Below are 17,988 nucleotides of genomic sequence, written 5' to 3'. Positions count from 1 at the left end.
GGTAGAAAAACCTCCCACTTGAGGGGTTGAGGCCTCCTGGGCAGTGCTAGAATTCCAGGAATCAGGCTAAGAAGCCCAGTGAAGCCTGGAGGCGAAGATGGACCCACAGAAGCCCAGCCAATGACTAGGAACCACTGTGTCTGAGGAGGTGCCCACCTCCCTGCCACACGCTCCACTTCCCAATGGCCCAACATCAGATGACACTGAGTAGCATCCAGGACCTGCAATGACAACCCCCCAAGAGGTCTTTATTGGTCCCCACGACCATGACCCATCTTCACTGTGGAGGCCACAAAGAACACAGGTAAGAAAAAGTCTGTTTTCTCCAGGAAAAGTCTTTCATGGGGCAGGATGGGGAGGTGTTGTGCCCCTCTGGGGTCCTCCTCTGGGGCCTGGCGAGGTCCTTGGTGAGTCAGGGTGCTTCAGTCCCTCCTCCACTAAAACTTTCGGTTCTTGCTCAGCCGGTTGTGGCGCCAGATATTGTGTTTCCGCAGCAGCCGCCAGTACTCCCAGGACTCAGGGTCCAGCTCCTCCAGCTTCTTGGGGGGGCCCACATTCATCTGGAACAGCCTGATGGGGTACGGGCAGGAATCAGGGCTGCCCAACAGCCATCCACAACTCCTGGGCCCCAGGCACCTTGGGCAGAGGCAATGCCAGATCTGGGTCCCTGGGCTGTGATCTCAGGGTGGTCCCTCACCTTTCCTGAGCCAGGTTTCTGGCTGTGGAACAAGGGGGCACCTCCATGCCAATAGTGCTGATGTCTGAGGTGGGCACATGCAAAGTCTTCTCCTGTCCATGCTGTGCACCTGTAATGCCACCCCTCCCACTCAACCTTTCTGCACTGTCCCCAGCTTTAAGGATCAGCAACTGTCAATGGTTTCCATGCCCTGCTAATGCTCTCAAGGCTAAGAGCAAAACTGAAATCCCTGCAGCCCCCAGGACCTGCCAGGACTGGGTTCCATGACCTCCCTGCCCTATCTACCCCTGCTCTCCACCTTGTCCCTAAAAACCAGGTACAATACTGCCCCAGGGCCTTTGCACTGGCTGTTCCCTTACACCCACTCAGGTCTTCACTCATGCATTGCCTCCTGAGGGAAGTCCTCCCAAAAACCTCAGATCTGATCAGGCAGGCTCCTCCTCACCTGGTCACTGGTTTTCCCCACTCTCCAGCCTGGCCCACTCACCACTCGGGGTACTCGGCATCCGGCTTCAGGACCACATCCTGGCCCTCCTTGTAGATGTTAACACCCATGGCATGTGTGGTGAGCCGGACAGGGTCTGTGCACACCTCTGGGTCCTTCAGGACATCACTGACCACACCGCTTTTGCCGCCTTTGCCCCCCTTAAGGACTGGAGTGGGGAGGAGGTAAGAGTTCAGCCCGGTTCAGCCCAGCTCCACCCTCTGGAGGCCAGCCTTCCTTCCCTGCCCCCAGTCTCTCAGGGTGGCCCCAGGCCCTGGCTGGCCCCTGTCTTCAGCACTCAAATGATTTTAAGTTGGACATGGATACTGCAGTAAATAACACTGATGCTCAGAGTGACCAAGTCACTCCTTTTCAATCCTGTTTTGATTCTTTCTGTTTATCTCACAAACAAAGTGCTGCTATGTCTCTTTAAGACCTAACATATATTTGGCAATTCCTTCTTTCAACAAAGATCAGGCATGGTGGTATCCAGCTAAAATTCAAATAACTTTGTTTTGGTTTTGCTTAAGTGGTCAATACTTGGACCCCTCGAATTTCTGGTGATGACGTGCAAAAGGTCACACAGTCATCTAGGGGAAGAAACACGATTGGGAAGCAAGTTCCTGACCTTACCCCCCCCCCCCGCCCCCTCCCCAAGAAAACAAACCCACGCCTGCGCAGTGAAGCGCGTCTGCTCCACGTAAGTCACACCGCCGTCCCTGGCTGCTCAGCTACAGGCTGGTGCCTGCTCAGAGTCCAAGTGAGCCCTACGTCCCTCAAACTGCGCCTGCGCGTAAAACCTAGCGGCAGGCCACTTCCCGCGGGTGCCTTGATTCTAAGAACCACCTCCCCAACCAGCGCCTGCGCAATGCAAATTACCCAATGTCCTCACTGTTCCCATTTTGGTCTCTCTTAACCCAGCTCACCTGGTTTCTTGGCATAATCCCGGACGAGGAGTCTTCCAGGAGCGGAGGGGTCCGGGAGCTCCCGAGGCCGCCAGCCAGCCCAGGTCCGCGTAGCCCCGAATAAGCGTCTGGCCGCCATGACGTACGCCGGCTGCCTGCACGTACACGTTTTTTGAGACGTCAGCAGCCACAGGGTGCTTGAGAGATAGAGGCTCCTAGAGATTCCTGGGAAATGTAGTATTTCAGCCTAAGACCTACGTTCTTTGATATATTAGTTACTGTATGAGGCGATTTTAAAGGGATGTTTCATTGACTTCTTGCCCTTCTTCGATTAATTATTTACTTTAAAGATCACACCTTATACATTCCTGATTCTATTCAATGCGCAAATACTCAAAGCCTAAAGGTCTATGAGATAGTAACAGGTTCATATTCCAGCCCAATTGTTAAATCCTTAACCGGCTTGATTTTGTTTAATCCTCACAATTACGAGATATTACCTCTCCTATTATTATTACCAATTTATAACTGAGGAAACTAAAAATAAAAAGAAGATAAATATAATTGGGAAAACCAAGGTTCAGGGAGGAAACATTAAACCAAGATGCGTCATTCAGCCTCCCTACTGTGAGCCAAATGGGAAGTCTGTATACAATTGGGTCCCCACGCTACTTCCGTTGTCTCTAGGACCTGGAGTCTAAAGAGACCGTCTCTCATTCTCCGTTAGTATTTTCCAGTCTCATATCTTCCCATAGGCCATTCCTTGGAATAACGACCACAGTAGTAGGAAACCGATAGCGATTATTAACCCCATTTTGCAGTTAAGGAAACAGGCCCAGAGGCCAATCCCGATTCCCACGCTACGTAAACGGAGGCTTGGGATTCGAACTTGCAGTTTTGATACCTGGCGCCCCCGCGCGGCGAGGTTGGCTGAGAGAACTACATTTCCCAGCAGGCTCCGCAAGAGAGCGCATGCCCAGTAGGCCGGGAGAGCTGGGCAGATCTGCCGGCGCCCTGACCAGGAAAGGTGAGCGACGGGCTGCTGGGAAGACCCTGGCGGCCTGGGATGTGGGGCCACTGCGGGTGAGGCCGCCTCGGTTTGCGAAGTGAGTGTCTTGGAGGCGCAGAGCGGGGCCTGGGGCCGGCGCCTGCGGCTACGGGTCTGAAGCCCTGAATCTTGGGTCTGCAAGGATTGGGTTCTTAGCTTTATACTCAGACCGGATCTGAGGTCCGGGTCTTAGTCTGCGGGTCCATCTTGAGCGTGGCATTGGAGGTTTTGAGATTAGGGTCGGCTTTCTGGTGTCTTGGGTCTCTAGTTTTAAGTCTGAAGTCCTGGGTCTAAGTCTTGGGTTGGGGTCTTGAGTCCAGGATCTCGGGGACCTGCACCTGTTGGGTCTGTATAGCCGGGGTGTGTCTCTAGCCTGGGTACCACGTCCCGGGGGAGAAAGACTTAGAAGAGTAAGGGCTGCGGTGAACAGGTTCCATGATGGGGAGAAGTCAGGGTTGACACCCGGGATGTCACACTACCTTACAACTGCTCATTCTGTGCCTCAGTTTCCTCATCTGTAAAATGGGGATCATAGCAGATCCTACATTGCAGGATATGGTGGGATTAAATTATGTGTTATATATAAGCAGCCCCCAGCTAACACCTAGCACCAAGTTGGTACCCAGGAAATCTCATCTTTGAATCTCTTTCAGATGCTGGCCTGAGCCTGGATCCAGGCCTTGAATTCCTGACAACTCCCCCACCCCCTCCAGGGCCTCTGGCCATGGACTTGGAGGAGCCCAGGGACACACATGCGCCCTCTCAGGACCACAGTCCTGACTGCCAGTGGGACCCAGTGCCGGGAGGCCCGTGCAGCCTGAGTCAGATGGAACTTGACGGGCCAAACATTCAGGATCTGGCGCAGCAGTTGGAGGCTCTGCCGGGTGATCTGGTGGGCCTGTCCCCAGATGGACTCCCCTGCCCCCTGCACATTGCCACCGGTCATGGCCTGGCCTCCCAGGACATGGCTGATGCCCATGGGCTGTTGTCTGCTGAGGCTGGCAGGGACGACCTGCTGAGCCTTTTGCACCTCGAGGAGTGCCCTCCTTCCCAGCCTTGTCCCAAGGAGCCTCCAGACCCTGCTCCTCACCTATTACAGCCCCCTGAGGACCCAGATGGGGATACTGGTTCCCCAGAATGGGCAGAGGGAGCCTGTGCTGAGCAGCATGGCCGCAGGAGCTCAAGCAGCTCCCCGGAACCCTGGCTGGAGACGGTCCCTCTGATTGCTCCTGAAGAGCGGCCTGCCAGTGCCCAGGTAGTGCTTGCCCCAACCCCCAGACCTTCTCTGCTGCCAGGAGCCAAGCCAGGGGACTCAGTCCTGCTCCTCTTTTATCTTCTTCTAGAGCCCCAAGACCGCGGCTTCATACCCTGCCTTCCAGGAGGGTGAGTGTCCCACCCACCCTGCCCCCAGGAACCTAGGGGTTTCAGAACAGCCTGAATCAGGCTCCTGAAATCTGACTCAGAGTTTGCCAGTAAGGAGTTGCTTCTAGAGAGACTCTGAGAATGGTTTTAGGTTGATTTTTTGAAGGTCTGAGAGAAGAGATACAGCTTTGGGAATGTTCTAGAACGAGTAGAAGACAGTATGGCAGGCTGGGGTATTTGTGACACTGTTCTAGAGCAGTGGTTGGCAAATTACCGTCTATGGACCAACTCTGGCCCACAACCTGTTCTGGTATGTCTTGTGTGCTACGATGGCTTTTGTATTTGTAAATGCTTGGAAAACCCAAAAGAAGCGCAACATTTCTTGACACATGAAAATAATAATGCAATTCAAGTTTCTGTGTCCACAAATAAAGTTTTATTGGGGCACCATCATATCTACTCGTTTATATATTGTCTGTGGTGGCTTTTGTGTTGCAACAGAGACCACCTGTCCCACAAAATAAAAATAATTTATTGTTTGTTCCTTTGCAGGAAAGTTTGCTAATCTCTGTTCCAAAGGCATGGGAAAAACCAGTTTTGACCTGGAATATTCTAGAATTTTCCCAAAAACTATCTGAGGCGCTATGTCAAAAGCAAATGCTATGGTTGTAAGAAGAGGAGATGGTTTAGACCTATAGTTCCAAGAAGGTTCTAGAGTTGTTGGTGGCATTATAACTCACCTAGGGAGTTCCAGAACTGGGCATTGTGCCTGTGGTCTAGGTCAAGGGAACCTGGGCTCCTGTGTGTTCTGGAATGATGAACAGAGCTGTATGGTTCTATTCAGACTGGAAGTTCTAGAACCATAGAACGAATAGAAAGTCTCTGTGGCTCTAGACCAGTAGGAGATATTCTAGAACTAAGCAGAGCTGTCCAATTCTAGAGGAGTCATCAGAAAGTTCTAGAGGGGTGCCATACAAAATAAACACAGTGTGAGCTATATATGACTTGAAGTTTTCTAGTTATGGCTCTGGCTGGGTAGCTCAGTTGGTTAGAGCATCGTCCTGATGCTATGCCAAGATTGTGGGTTCGGACCCCAGTCAGGGCACACATAAGAATCAACCAATGAATGCATAAATAAGTGGAACAGCAAAATCATTGTTTCTTTCCCTTTCTCTCAAATCTATAAATTAAAAATACATATATTTTCTAATTTAAAAAATAAACAGGTAAGATTAATAACTCATTTTAATTAACCCAATGTATTTAAAATAACATTTTAACATATAATTAACATTTTACAATTATTTTTGTTCATATTAGAGCTAAAATTCAGTGTGCATTTTGTATTTAACAACACATCTCAATCCAGACCCGCCACATTTCAAGTGCATCATGCCCACATGTGCCTGGTGGCTATGATATTGGACGATACAGTTCTGGAACCCAGAGCAGAGTTGTCTGTTGTTCCAGAATGCTTAGATCATGAAGCACAACAGGCAGAGATATCTGTAGTTTAAGCTTACACACAGGAATGGGGTTTACTTCACTGGGGCCTATACCTGTGGTTCTAAAACAAAAAAAGCAATAGCTATTGGTTAGAACATTCTAGAACTGCTGGCAGAGTGGTTGTCTGGTTTAATGTTGCTCAGGGGATTCTAGAGCCACGGGGGCAAAGCTTTCTGTGTTTCTGGGCTGGTTTGGGGGAATTCTAGAATCATGCCCAGAGTTGTTTGTTTCTGGATGTTCAAGTAATTCTCAGAATCCGTGAGTGCATCTGTGGTCATGAATCATTGAGGGGATTCTAGAACCATAGGAAGAGCTACCTGATGCTGTGATGATTAAGAAATTCTGGAATCATGGATGGAAAAGTATGATTCTGGAGTGATGTAGGTTTCTAGAACCCCCGACAGAATGCTGTGGTTTGAAACCTGTCAGGGAGTTCTAGAGACATAACTCAGAGCCATCTGGGGTTGTGGACAGCGTGAGTTTTAGATTTCTGAAGAGTTGTCTCTCCCCGAGTGGGCAGTTCTATGACTGCGGAGTAGAGTTTTCCACCGTTCAGTACGGAAAATTCAGTAGGGGAGAATTCTAGACTAATGGATAGAGCTATGCCGCCAGATTGATTCAGGGGGGCATTCCAGAACCATTGAGTGAATTGACTACAGTTCTATAGTGTTGCCGATTTTAGAAATGGGAGTGGGACCATCTGGTTCTAGTCATGGAATTCTAGAAACATAGTGTGGAGGTTTCTGTTAGCACTAGTGCTGGGGTTTTTTGTTGTTGTTTTTTTTTTTTTATTGATTTGAGAAAGAGGAAGGGAGAGGGAGAGAGAGATAGACACATCAATGATGAGAATCATCGATCAGCTGCCTCCTGCATGCCCCCTGCCTGGTATCAAGCCCACAACCCAGGTATATGCCCGAACCAGAAATGGAACCTTGACCTCCTGGGTCATAGGTTGACGCTAACCACTGAGCCACAACAGCCAGGCGACCAGTGCTGGTTTTGGATCTAGCTGTGTTGCTGGACTCACAAAAGCCCCTTCCTCTGCCTGGGAATCTTACACGTGGACAGAGCTGGCTCTAGGGTGCCGGACCACACGGTTCTAGATTCCCCAAGGCCAAGCTGCTGGGTGTGTCTCCCGCTGGTGGGATAGTTCTGGGAAAGTGGGCAGACGTGTATGAGTCAGCAGTACCAAGTCATGAGAGCGTAGATCTCTCTGTGCTTCCAGACTATTCAGACAGCCAGAACCCTGGACCAAACCCATGAGGGTGGACAAGCCTGGCCGGGGCTCTCGGGCTGACCTGCCTCCGCTGTTGCCCTCAGTATCAGGTCCCTGTGACCACGAAGACCTCTGTGATGGTGTCATATTTGGGGCCAAATACCTGGGCTCCACCCAGCTGGTGTCCGAGAGGAACCCGCCCCCCAGCACTCGAATGGCGCAGGCCCAGGAGGCCATGGACCGCGTCAAGGTGAAGCCAGGGGCGGGCAGGAGGGTGGGTGGGCAGGCAGGCTACAGACTAGGTCCTCCAAGGCCCGGGAGCCTGATGGGGCAGAGGCTGGGTCTCTGGGTTCCTCTACCTCCCTCCCCACCCCCACAGGCCCCTGATGGGGAGACCCAGCCCATGACGGAGGTGGACCTCTTCATCTCCACCAAGCGGATCAAGGTTCTGATGGCCGACTCCCAGGTACAGGGCTCAGGCCCCGTCTCTGGTGCCTGGGGGGCTCCACGAAGGCCTCCGCAGCCTGCCCAGGCCTGATCTCCCCCACCTCCAGGAGGCCATGATGGACCACGCCCTGCAGACCATCTCCTACATCGCCGACATCGGCAGTGTGCTGGTGATCATGGCCCGCCGGCGGCTGGCCCGGCGCCCGGCATCCCAGGCCCATGGCCACCGGCTCTACAAGATGATCTGCCACGTTTTCCACTCGGATGATGTGAGCAGCTGGGCTCCGGTGTCCGGGTGCCTCCGCCCTCCTGTAAAGCCCTCTGGCCACGCTGTTACCCCACTGCCCTCGCTTGTCCTCCATGCTGGCAGGTCTCTCCATCCCTCCAATAGGTCCCACAGATTCCCGTTTTCCCCGTAAGACTGTGAGGCTGGTGCCGAATCCCAAAACCTTCCCTGCCCCAGGCCTGTCTCCCGATTTCCTAAGACAGTGGCTATTTTCCCAAAATCAATGTAGGCTGTCTCCTGGGAATCTTGTCCCAGGTGTTGGGGGCGGTGGGGGAGGTTGGACTCTGAAGATGTCAGGGGATTTGGGGGACCAGAAGGAGGGTGGGACACCCCCTGGGAGCTGCTGCCCCTCCTCCACAGGCCCAGCTCATTGCTCAGGCCATCGGCCAGGCCTTCGCGGTGGCCTACAGCCAGTTTCTGCGGGAAAGCGGCATTGACCCCAGCCAGGTGGGCACCCAGCCAAGCCAGGGGGCCACGGGCTCCGGCTACCTCCACAATGGCGACCTCGACCACTTCTCCAACAGCGAGAACTGCAAGGAGGTGAGCGAGCGGGTGGGCCACCCCCTTCCTGGCCCCCACCGAGCGGCCCTCATGTCCATCCCGCCCATGTCCTCTCCTAGGTGGTCATCGAGAAGCGCCAGGGTGAGGGCTTGGGCGTGGCCCTGGTGGAGTCAGGCTGGGGATCCTTGCTGCCCACGGCCGTCATTGCCAACCTGCTGCATGGGGGTCCTGCCGAGCGCTCGGGGTCCCTCAGCATCGGGGACCGCCTGACTGCCATCAACGGGACCAGTCTAGTGGGGCTGCCACTGGCCAGTGTCCAAGCTGCCATACGCGTGAGTCCTGGGGGGCAGGGGCCAGAGGGGCTGGCTTAAGGGCCCCAGGCGGCAGGCCTGCCTCCCCATGGATCTGGGAAGGGTACAGAGGTACCTACTCTGGACAGGTCCCTGGGACCCAGCCCAGAAGGGACGTGGTAGAATCCGACCAGCTCCTGTGAGCTTAGGGAAACAGGCTGGGAGAGGGGAAGTCACCCATCCCGGGCGACCTCCCTGGTGCAGGAGCAGGATCGGGGTGCAGGCGGCTAGTGGCAACGCCGGCAGCGTTTCCTGTCGGCCATGAGGTGGCAAGTGTGTTCTTGAGTCTTGAACCTTGTTGCCCAAGTAGGGAAAGCGAGGTTCAGGAATGAGGAGGGACCCGCCAGGTCAGAAGAGGGGGTCTGACAGTCCACGCAGCATGGCACTAAGCGCTTGTAACCCTGCCTGATAGACACTTTAGAACTTGCTTTTGACCATGAGGACACTGAGGCCCAGGGCGTCAGAGAGGTGAGAGGTCACACGGCTCCGACCCCGAGGCCATCCGACTCCCGTCTGTGTTCTTAACTGCTTCTTGAGGGGTCTTCTAGAATCTAGAGCAGTGATGGCGAACCTTTTGAGCTCGGCGTGTCAGCATTTTGAAAAAACCCTAACTTAACTCTGGTGCCGTGTCACATAGAGAAATTTTTTGATATTTGCAACCATAGTAAAACAAAGACTTATATTTTTGATATTTATTTTATATATTTAAATGTCATTTAACAAAGAAAAATCAACCAAAAAAATGAGTTCGCGTGTCACCTCTGACACGCGTGTCATAGGTTCGCCATCACTGATCTAGAGCCTTGACTCCAAATCTCCATTTTCCGGGTGGATAAACTGAGGCCCAGAGGAGGCTGCAACTTGCCAAGAGGTCCAGCAGCCCCCCGGAAGCCCAGCTAGGCCAACAGCCCCTGTCCTGCACAGGAGGTCAAGTCGCAGACGTTGGTGACCCTCAGCATCGTCCACTGTCCGCCAGTCACCACGGCCATCATTCACCGGCCCCACGCCCGCGAGCAGCTGGGATTCTGCGTGGAGGACGGCATCGTGAGGCCCCAGCCCGGAGCACTGTGTTGGGGGTGGGCAGCCCCAAGCCTGGCCCCCTGAGCATCGTGGCCCCTTCCTGTCCTGTCAGATCTGCAGTCTCCTCCGGGGTGGCATCGCTGAGCGTGGGGGCGTTCGCGTGGGACACCGGATCATCGAGATCAACGGACACAGTGTGGTGGCCACACCACACGCCCGTGTCATTGAACTGCTCACCGAGGCCCACACGGAGGTGCGTGGGCAGTGGGTGGGACTGGGGGTGCCTTCCCACCAACCCAGGCCCACCCCAACCCCCCGCCTCCTCTCCCATCCCCCAGGTCCACATCAAGACCATGCCAGCCACCACCTACCGCCTGCTCACAGGCCAGGAGCAGCCTGTATACTTGTGACCAGCCACCACCCCCACCACCGTGCCTTAGCCCCGCTGGCCCTGGGACTCCAGTCAGCGGTGCCTCCTTGGCTCGCTGGGGCCGCAGAGGATTCTTGGCTCTATATTATTTTCTGATGTAAAAAAAAAAAAAAATTAAAAGCTTATGAAATGGATCAGGTCTTGGATCAGGGTGTGTGGGGTTAAGAGCGGCAAGACAGGACTTTACTCTGACTCCCATGTCCTTCCTGGAAGCCACTAGAAGCCAGTGCTGTGAAAATATTTATTAAAGACCAGGTGGGAGGAGCAGGGTTTGAGGTTCTGTATGGGAAACTGAGTCCGAGCTCCTGGGAGGAAAAGGGAGGGTGGCCCGCTGCCACCTGGGAGGGGTCATATGTCAGTGGCTGGGCCCCAGTCGTAGCCATCTTCATCAGAGGACTCCACGTGTCGGGCTTGTGTAAACTTTTTCCTCACAGCTTCGCGCGCATATGTCCTGGGGGTCAAGAAACAGAATAGAGGCTGCGAATGAGGAGGGTGTGGGCTTACCCACCGTTAACTGAGGCTGACTGTACTGGGCACACTGGGTGTGGACAGAGATGAGCAAGGCTGGGCATTTTGGGTTGGGTTACTAATGAGCTCCTTCACAGCCGTCAAAGCCCCAGCTCCCCTGTCCCTCCTTCAGGAAGCCTTCCCGGTCTTCCCAGAGAGAGGACTCCGACTCCCATGGCTCTGACTGCGTGGAGCTTAGAGTGGCTCTGGCTCTCTCTTGCTACCAGAATAGGAGCGCCACCAAGGCATAGCCTGGTTCGAGGTCTCCTTCGCCACCATCCAAACCCTGAGCCCCAGAGAGAGGGTTGAGGGGCCCCAGTCTGGAGTACAGAGGCTCTTACCGAATGCTTTCCTGTCGCCTCTGACCCTGTGGGTGGCAGCTGTCCACCTTGGAGAGGGAGAAAACAGGTTAACCCCCCCCAAAAGTAGGATACATTGGGGTAACCATCCCCATCCCACTTCCCCACCTTTGCCCAGGCAATGCTACCTGCAAGCTTTCTTCTTGCCCCCACCACAAGTCTACAACTCATCCCCAATTTTATTATTTGTTATTTTTTATATTTTCTTTATTGATTTCAGAAAGGAAGGGAGAGGGAGAGAGATAGAGACATCAATGATGAGAGAGAATCGTCAATCGTCTGCCTCCTGTATGCTCCCTAATGGGTATCAAGCTGGCAACCCAGGCATGTGCCCTGACCAGGAATCGAGCCGTGACCTGGTTCATAGGTTGATGCTCAACCACCAAGACACACTGGCCAGGCTCATCCCCAGTTTTAAATGAAAAAAATAGGCTGGGACAGGGGAAGGCCTTGGCTCTCACTAGCCTGTTAGCAAAGGGGGAATTGGGTTTCCCATCTGTAAAATGCTTGGGAGGACTACTGTCAGGAGTTTCTAAATGAGTTCGCACATGTGAAGTGCTTAGGATGGTGCCTGCCCCTGAGTAGGCTGCATGGTCAGTTGAGCAGGTTGGGCACTGCACAGCCCCAGGGAGGATTTGTACATCTTTCCATTTCCCTAGGGAGGGTCTGGAGGAAGGGGTATCTGTGTCAAATTCACAGGCACTACAGGTGCTGAGGCAGCCCCACTAGAATAAGAACTAAATAAATACATGTTATTGTTCAATACCCAGCTGTGAGCAGGGCTTGGGCTAAGTGTGCTGAGTTTAAACAACCACCTTGTGATGTCAAGACTTTTAGCATCTACCCTGTATCCCAGATAAGGAAACTTCATGCACCGAGATTAAAATATTTGCTATAAGTGATCCAGCAGTTCATAAGCATAGGTCTGGGTCCCAGCTATTGATCTAATCAGAGAAGCTTCTGTTTGTTTACATCATGGCAGAAAATAGGGTCCCCCTGGGTCTGCACCATCCCCAGACCCTTGCCGGGGCCACCCCCACATCCTGCTCACCTGGGCCCCTTGGTGGCCTGAGGATCTCCCATGATCCCGCAGGCTCTCGGGTTTTTCCACGAGCACAGGCTCCGAGGACCGGACCAGGGCTGGTGCTGGGGGCCCCTCGTCCACGTCTGTGTGGGGCCCACCCTCACCGTCCGTGTAGCCCTCGCCGTCCGTGTAGCCCTCGCCATCTGTCTCGTAGTCACTGTTGACCCGGCTGTCACAGCTCAGATCCGCGGAGCTGTCATTCAGGCTGCGGTGAGGGAGGTCCAGGTTGTCCTCCAGGGAGCCGTCCAGCTGTGGGTGGGTGTGGTCTGGCTGAGCCCAAACCCCCAGCCCAGGCCCTCCTGGATCTCAGACCAAACCCAGACCCAAGACACCATCTTCCAACTCCAGTCTCAAACCAGGTGAGACCCTTGCCCCTCAAGTTGAGGCTTAACCCTTGACCCCTGGCTGAGTTCTGACCATTGACCCTTTGCCTGAGCCCCCAAATTTAAGTTGAGCCCCAGCCCATGAATCCACCCCCAGCCCCCACCTGGAGTCTCCCAATCCCATCTGACCTCAGGGACCAGACCCAGACCCTGATCTCAGGTCAAATTTTGGCCTTGGCTATGCCCCTGAGCCCTCACCGACCCCTACACCCAAACAGAGGCTCCACACCCTGACCGGGTACCTGGTCCTCGGCTGTCCAGATGGGCCGCATCTGCTGCTCCCGGATAATGGCCTTGAGCTCCTGGTACCAGCCGTCGCTTGTGCCTTGCAGGTGAATGGTGGCTGCGGGGAGGGGGCGTCAGTGCGGCCGAGACTCAGGCCAGACCCCGGCCTCCCCCACTCCCACTCCCTTCCTACCTGTGAAGAGGTGGTCGCTGTGCTTCCACAGCTTCTGGGCTTGAGCGTAGAGGCGGCGGGTGCTGCGGCGGGAGGCCGGCGCCAGCCACTGGCGCAGAGCCTTGAGGGCGGAGCGGCTCTCGGGGGCACAGAAGACCACGATGGGGTAGTACTGCACGTAGTTGAGGCGCTCCACGGCCGAGGGTGTCACGTCTAGGAGCGCGTGCTTGTCCTGCGCAGGGCCCGTGGTAGGGGCAGTGGGAGAGGATCAGAGCGGAGAGAGAAACACACCCAGAAACAGGCCGAAGAGACAGGTGAGGACTCACAGGGAGATTAAGGGTCAGGTCAGAGGGGACCCCACCCTCGCACATCCACAGGCCAGCATGTTGGAGGTGGGGTTGGTGGTAACCCAGGCCACAGCGTCTGAGGCCCGGAGCCCCAGTTGGAGTCTACCTTCCCAAGGCTGTGTGTGACTCTGGGCAGGCTCTGTCCCCCTCAAGCCCTCAAATCACAAAACCTCTGGAGGGGGCTCCATGGGAGACCACACTTGCAGGGATTGGGGAGAGAACAGATTGGATCCTGGGCCTCAGGTTCCCCATCCATGAAATGGGACCCTGCTTACCTTCTCCGCGATCACCCGCACGGTCTCCAGTTTGATGATCTTAGACGGCCTGTCAGTCCTCAACACGCTCTCTGTGGAGTGGAGAGGCAACGGCAGCTTCAATAGGGTAGTTCCCTAGCCCCACAAATTCATGTCTCTCTGTCCCTTCCCTGCTCAAGAATACACCATGGCTCCCCAATGCCCTCGAGAAGAGTCCTAACAGCAGCAGCAGCACCTCGTGCCCAACACTGCTGATCTGTGTCCTCTCCTGACCTCGGCCCTCTCCTCCTCCTGAGGAGGGTGGCTGTTACTGGCCCTTCTAGCAGGTGGGGAAACAGCCTCGGGAGATAAGGTCACCAGCTCAGAGTCACGGAGCCAGTGGTTGCCAGGGACGGGAGCCTGATGCAGAGTCTGTGCTCCAGACAATTGCTCTCCCAGGCTTGGTCCCGACTCTAGGCCTTTGTTTGGGCTGCGGTGACTCAAAAGAAGCTCCCTTTAAGTGTAGAGCTCGGTGGCATTAAGCACTACTGTGCAGCCATCGGCTCCATCCGTCTTCAGAACTTTCTCATCTTCCCAAACGGAAACTCTGTCCCCATAAAACACTATTCCCCCAGCCCGTGGCTCCCACCATCCACTTCCTGTCTCTATGGATCTGACTCCTCCAGGGCCCTGCGAGTGGAATCACACAGTATCTGTCCTGTGTCTGGCTTATGTCACCAAACATAATGTCCTCAAGGTTCATCTACGTTGTAGTGTGGGTCAGAATTTCCTTCCTTCTAAGGCTGAATACTATCCCATTGTCTGGATGAACCGCATTGTCTTTATCCACTCATCCGTCCATGGACGCTTGGGTATTTCCGCCTCTTGGCTATGGTGAATAACGCTGCTGTGAGCCTTCATGTTCAAGTTTCAGCTTTCAGTTCTTTCCATGTGTCACAGAAAAGTTAACTTCTTTTCAACCATTTAAAATATGTAAATACCATTCTTAGCAGGCTGTATAAAAATAGCTAGTGGGCCAGATTTGGCCTGGAAGATGTAATTTGTTGACCCCAATTCTAGCTTATTTCTGTAAGTTGTTAATTTTTGGTCTCCTTGTTCGATGCTGTGTCCGTAGCTCAGTAAATAAATCTCCTGAACAAAGGAAGGAGCAGCGGGCACATTGGCTCCATTGGCATTGGCTGTCTGGGGAACTGTGTTAAGAAGAACTCTGAAGCTCTGTCCAGCCAAAGTGCCGGGACTGATTGAGGATGTCTGCGGGTGGCTCCTCTTTCACTCTTCGCATCCAAACAGCATCGTTAGCAGCCCCTCTCAAGCTGCCTCAGCCCCAGGGGCTGGGGAAAGGTTATGAAATGATTCACCAACAGGTTTGCCAAGGAACCTGGTTTCTCACCTGCGATTTCAAACTGGTCAGGCATCTCAGCAGTCAACTTCTGCATCGCAATGTCTGCCACGGGTCCCAGGATCACCACTGGGCGCTTGAAATTGGCTGAGGGGCCGAGAAACAATGACAAGAGTCAGGATCCCTTTTGTGGCAAAGACTGCTAGGTTCTTGCACGACCACTTTCTACCTCCCCTGTAGTATCATATCTAGTTAGGCCTAGGGTTGGTCAGCTAAGACTACATCTACCAGCCTCCCTTGCAGCTAGGGATGGCCATGTGACTAAGTTCTGGCCAATGGGGTGCAAGAGTAACTAATGTGTGCAATTTGGGGTTGTATCCTTCAAGGAAAGGGGTGAGCCCTCCCCATCCTCTTCCCCCTTCCTGCTGGCTAGAATGTGGGTATGGGTGTGTACCCTCTTCGACCACACAGGCAAAAAACAAACAAAAACAACAAAAACAAGACAAAGGAGCCTGGATCCCTGAGACTGAAGCAGCCAGACCACACTCAACAGCTTACACTGGGGCTGTTACTAGAAATAGAAACTGTCTTTAATGCAGCTGTCACCTGGGGTCTCTGCTATAGCAGTTGAATCTAGCTAACTCAGTGGTCAGCGAAAGTACAATTTGAGGGCCACATTCAGCCCACTGCGTGTTTTTGAAGTTTTATTGGCACAGTCATGTTGATCTATCTACGTACTGTCTCTGGCTGCCTTCCCGAAAAGTAGAGTAGTTTTGAAAGAAACTATCTGGCCCACAAACTCTAAAATAGTTACTGTCCAGCCCTTTGCAGGGAGAATTTAGCTGAACCCCGGACTAACTGGCAGACATGTTCACCGAAGGAAACAGGTGCAGAAGGAATCTTGGCGGGAGGAAAGTGAGTGGTCCGCCCTCTCCCTGCGCCTTCTCTTTTTCTCCTCTCCTTCCAGGCCCATCTCACGCTCTTAAAAGCTCAATACATTCAGATTTCTAACCTTTCATTGGCTGGGGGTAGAAATGAAGTGCATGGCCTTTGATTTTTAAGTCTTTTTGTCTGGATGTTGGTGCAGCTGCTGGAGAGCAGCTGAGCCCTTTCTCCTCCTGGGCGAATAGCTAGCTCTTCCCAGCCTCCCGCAGTATTTTTTTCTAAAGTCTCTGCACCTGGTTCTAATCCCTTCTTCCCTGAGACAGGGCCACCGCTTAATCTCTCCCCTTCCTGAGTCTAGATAAGGCTGTTCCCCTCCCCTTTCTCGGGTAGGGAAAGGCTCTTTGTGCTGTGTTTGTGCTGGTGTATTTTTTTTAAATTGTGGTAAAATATACATAACATGAAATTTACTTTATTAATCTATACGTTGTATTAGTCCGCTCACAGTGTTGGGGTACCTCCTGTGCGTGGAATCATAGTATTTGTCCTGGGCCCGGCTCCTTTCACTGAGCATAATGTCCTCAAGGTTCATCTCTGTTGCAGCAGGTGTCAGAACGTCCTTCCCGCGTGCGTGCGTGTGTGTGTGTGTGCGCGCGCGCGTGCGTCCAAACCCAGGAGGATTTTCTTCCATTTTTAAGGCTGAATAATATTCCATTGTGTAGGTGAACCACATTGTGTTTATCCACTCATCTGTCCATGGACACTTGGGTGTTTTCACCTCTTGGCTATTGTGAATAACGTTGCTATGAACCTTTATGTTCAAATTAGTTGCAGCTTTTAGTTCTTTTCATGCATCACAAAAAAATTTTAATGTCTTTTCAACCATTTAAAATTGTAACTACCATTCTTAGCAGGCTGTGTAACATTTGAAATGGGGCTCATCTAAACCAAGATGTGCTGTAAAAACACACACCAGATCTCAAAGATTTAGTACAAAAAAAAATATTGTGAAATAGCTCATTGATAATTTTGTATGGATTATCTCTTGAAATTTATTTTGGTTAGAGCATGTTTAAAAACATTATTGCCCTGGCTGGTGTTGCTCAGTGTTTAGAGCAGGGGTCCTCAAACTACGGCCCGCGGGCCACATGCAAATACAAATATTGTATTTGTTCCCGTTTTGTTTTTTTACTTCAAAATAAGATATGTGCAGTGTGCATAGGAATTTGTTCATAGTTTTTTTTTTTAACTATAGTCCAGCCCTCCAACGGTCTGAGGGACAGTGAACTGGCCCCTGTTTAAAAAGTTTGAGGACCCCTGGTTTAGAGGGTCGGCCTGAGCACAAAAGGGTCCCGGGTTCCCAGTCAAGGGCATGTACCTGGGTTGCAGGTTTGATCCCTGGCCCCAGTCAGGGCACATTTGGGAGGCAACCAATCGATGTATCTCTCTCACATCCATGTTTCTCTCTCTCTCTCACCTTCCCTCCCTCCCTTCCATTCTCTCTGAAAGAATCAATGGGAAAAATATCCTCGGGTGAAGATTAACAAAAAATGATATAGTGTATTAAAATTATTTTCAACCATTTCTTTGTATAGATTTTATATGTGGCTGGCATTTTTCTATTGGATATAAGAATTAATTTTTAAGGAAGGAAGCCCTTTCCGGTCCCCTCTGTGCCCTAAAATCACCTAAAGTGGCTGTTTTTGGTGGAAGGAGAGAGGTAAGCATGTGGCCTCTGACGGCTACACTAGAATGTCTGCAGGCCCCTCAGCCTGGGTCCCACCTTCTCGAAGCACCACGCGTTCATACGGTGGGTAGTGACCCTGCCTGGTCAGATCCGACAGGTCCTCGCGGCTCCGATGGCTGGTCTTCTTGGCTCCCCGACGAAAACCCCGTAGTCGCCAGAACTCAGCCCGTCCGCCAGAGCCCGCCGAGGCCCCAGGCCCAGGCCCCAGGGCCCGCTGGGCGGCCTCCAGACTGGCCAGCTGCTCTGCCCTGGGGAGAAGGGAGAGGAAAGAGCACTGGGATCAGCGCAGTCACAGCCCCAGAGATGACCCCGTCCCAGTGCAGTGCCTGTACATATCACCTCACATGGTAAAGGGACTCTGCCGAGGGGATGAAGTGAAGGCCCCTGAGATGGGGGTGACCCTGGATTCCCCGGGGGCCCAACGTCATCACAGGGTC

At 53.0% G+C, this 17,988-nt stretch overlaps 3 protein-coding genes across 5 annotated transcripts in view; 1 reads left to right on the top strand and 2 right to left on the bottom strand.

Moving 5' to 3' along the window:
• Window positions 1-222: 222 nt before the first annotated feature.
• Window positions 223-2,332, bottom strand: MRPL54 (mitochondrial ribosomal protein L54). The gene is made up of 3 exons (XM_070413882.1): window positions 2,108-2,332; window positions 1,185-1,350; window positions 223-570 (listed from the first exon to the last, which is right to left on the bottom strand). Exons 1-3 carry the CDS (start codon window positions 2,223-2,225, stop codon window positions 438-440), a joined length of 417 nt encoding a protein of 138 aa, XP_070269983.1. The 5' UTR covers window positions 2,226-2,332; the 3' UTR covers window positions 223-437.
• Window positions 2,333-3,012: 680 nt separating this feature from the next.
• Window positions 3,013-10,372, top strand: APBA3 (amyloid beta precursor protein binding family A member 3). Of its 2 annotated transcripts, none has more exons than XM_070415799.1 (11): window positions 3,013-3,113; window positions 3,788-4,389; window positions 4,478-4,517; window positions 7,323-7,468; window positions 7,598-7,684; window positions 7,773-7,934; window positions 8,312-8,491; window positions 8,572-8,784; window positions 9,727-9,846; window positions 9,935-10,075; window positions 10,161-10,372. In XM_070415799.1, exons 1-11 carry the CDS (start codon window positions 3,059-3,061, stop codon window positions 10,230-10,232), a joined length of 1,818 nt encoding a protein of 605 aa, XP_070271900.1. In that variant the 5' UTR covers window positions 3,013-3,058; the 3' UTR covers window positions 10,233-10,372. The 2 variants fall into 2 exon arrangements, with proteins under 2 accessions (XP_070271900.1, XP_070271901.1); XM_070415800.1 differs by having other exon boundaries at window positions 3,104-3,192.
• Window positions 10,373-10,452: 80 nt separating this feature from the next.
• Window positions 10,453-17,988, bottom strand: part of TJP3 (tight junction protein 3) — a 31,152-nt gene continuing 23,616 nt past the window's right edge. For both annotated transcript variants that reach the window (XM_070415798.1, XM_070415797.1), the window contains exons 14-21: window positions 17,588-17,799; window positions 14,974-15,069; window positions 13,605-13,675; window positions 13,004-13,214; window positions 12,828-12,928; window positions 12,170-12,451; window positions 11,101-11,147; window positions 10,453-10,703 (exon numbers count right to left, since the gene is read on the bottom strand). In XM_070415798.1, coding sequence (XP_070271899.1) covers window positions 10,601-10,703; window positions 11,101-11,147; window positions 12,170-12,451; window positions 12,828-12,928; window positions 13,004-13,214; window positions 13,605-13,675; window positions 14,974-15,069; window positions 17,588-17,799 — 1,123 coding nt within the window. In that variant the 3' untranslated portion in view covers window positions 10,453-10,600. The remainder of the gene's footprint in view (window positions 10,704-11,100; window positions 11,148-12,169; window positions 12,452-12,827; window positions 12,929-13,003; window positions 13,215-13,604; window positions 13,676-14,973; window positions 15,070-17,587; window positions 17,800-17,988) is intronic.

This window comes from Myotis yumanensis, unplaced genomic scaffold (genome assembly GCF_028538775.1).
Source record: "Myotis yumanensis isolate MYYU_CA2020_CCGP unplaced genomic scaffold, mMyoYum1.0.hap1 SCAF_5, whole genome shotgun sequence".
Classification (NCBI taxonomy): domain Eukaryota; kingdom Metazoa; phylum Chordata; class Mammalia; order Chiroptera; family Vespertilionidae; genus Myotis; species Myotis yumanensis.
Note: the sequence above shows the minus strand (reverse complement) of the source record. Positions and strands in the feature narration are given on the sequence as shown.

Coding starts and splice junctions, on each gene's coding strand:
- APBA3 (XM_070415799.1), top strand. CDS start 3,059: ATGCCCAGTAGGCCGGGAGAGCTGGGCAGATCTGCCGGCGCCCTGACC. Junction 7,469..7,597: donor AGGCCATGGACCGCGTCAAG/GTGAAGCCAGGG, acceptor CCACCCCCACAG/GCCCCTGATGGGGAGACCCA. Junction 10,076..10,160: donor TCACCGAGGCCCACACGGAG/GTGCGTGGGCAG, acceptor CCCATCCCCCAG/GTCCACATCAAGACCATGCC.
- MRPL54 (XM_070413882.1), bottom strand. CDS start 2,225: ATGGCGGCCAGACGCTTATTCGGGGCTACGCGGACCTGGGCTGGCTGG. Junction 1,351..2,107: donor GGATTATGCCAAGAAACCAG/GTGAGCTGGGTT, acceptor TCCCCACTCCAG/TCCTTAAGGGGGGCAAAGGC. Junction 571..1,184: donor GATGCCGAGTACCCCGAGTG/GTGAGTGGGCCA, acceptor GTACCCCATCAG/GCTGTTCCAGATGAATGTGG.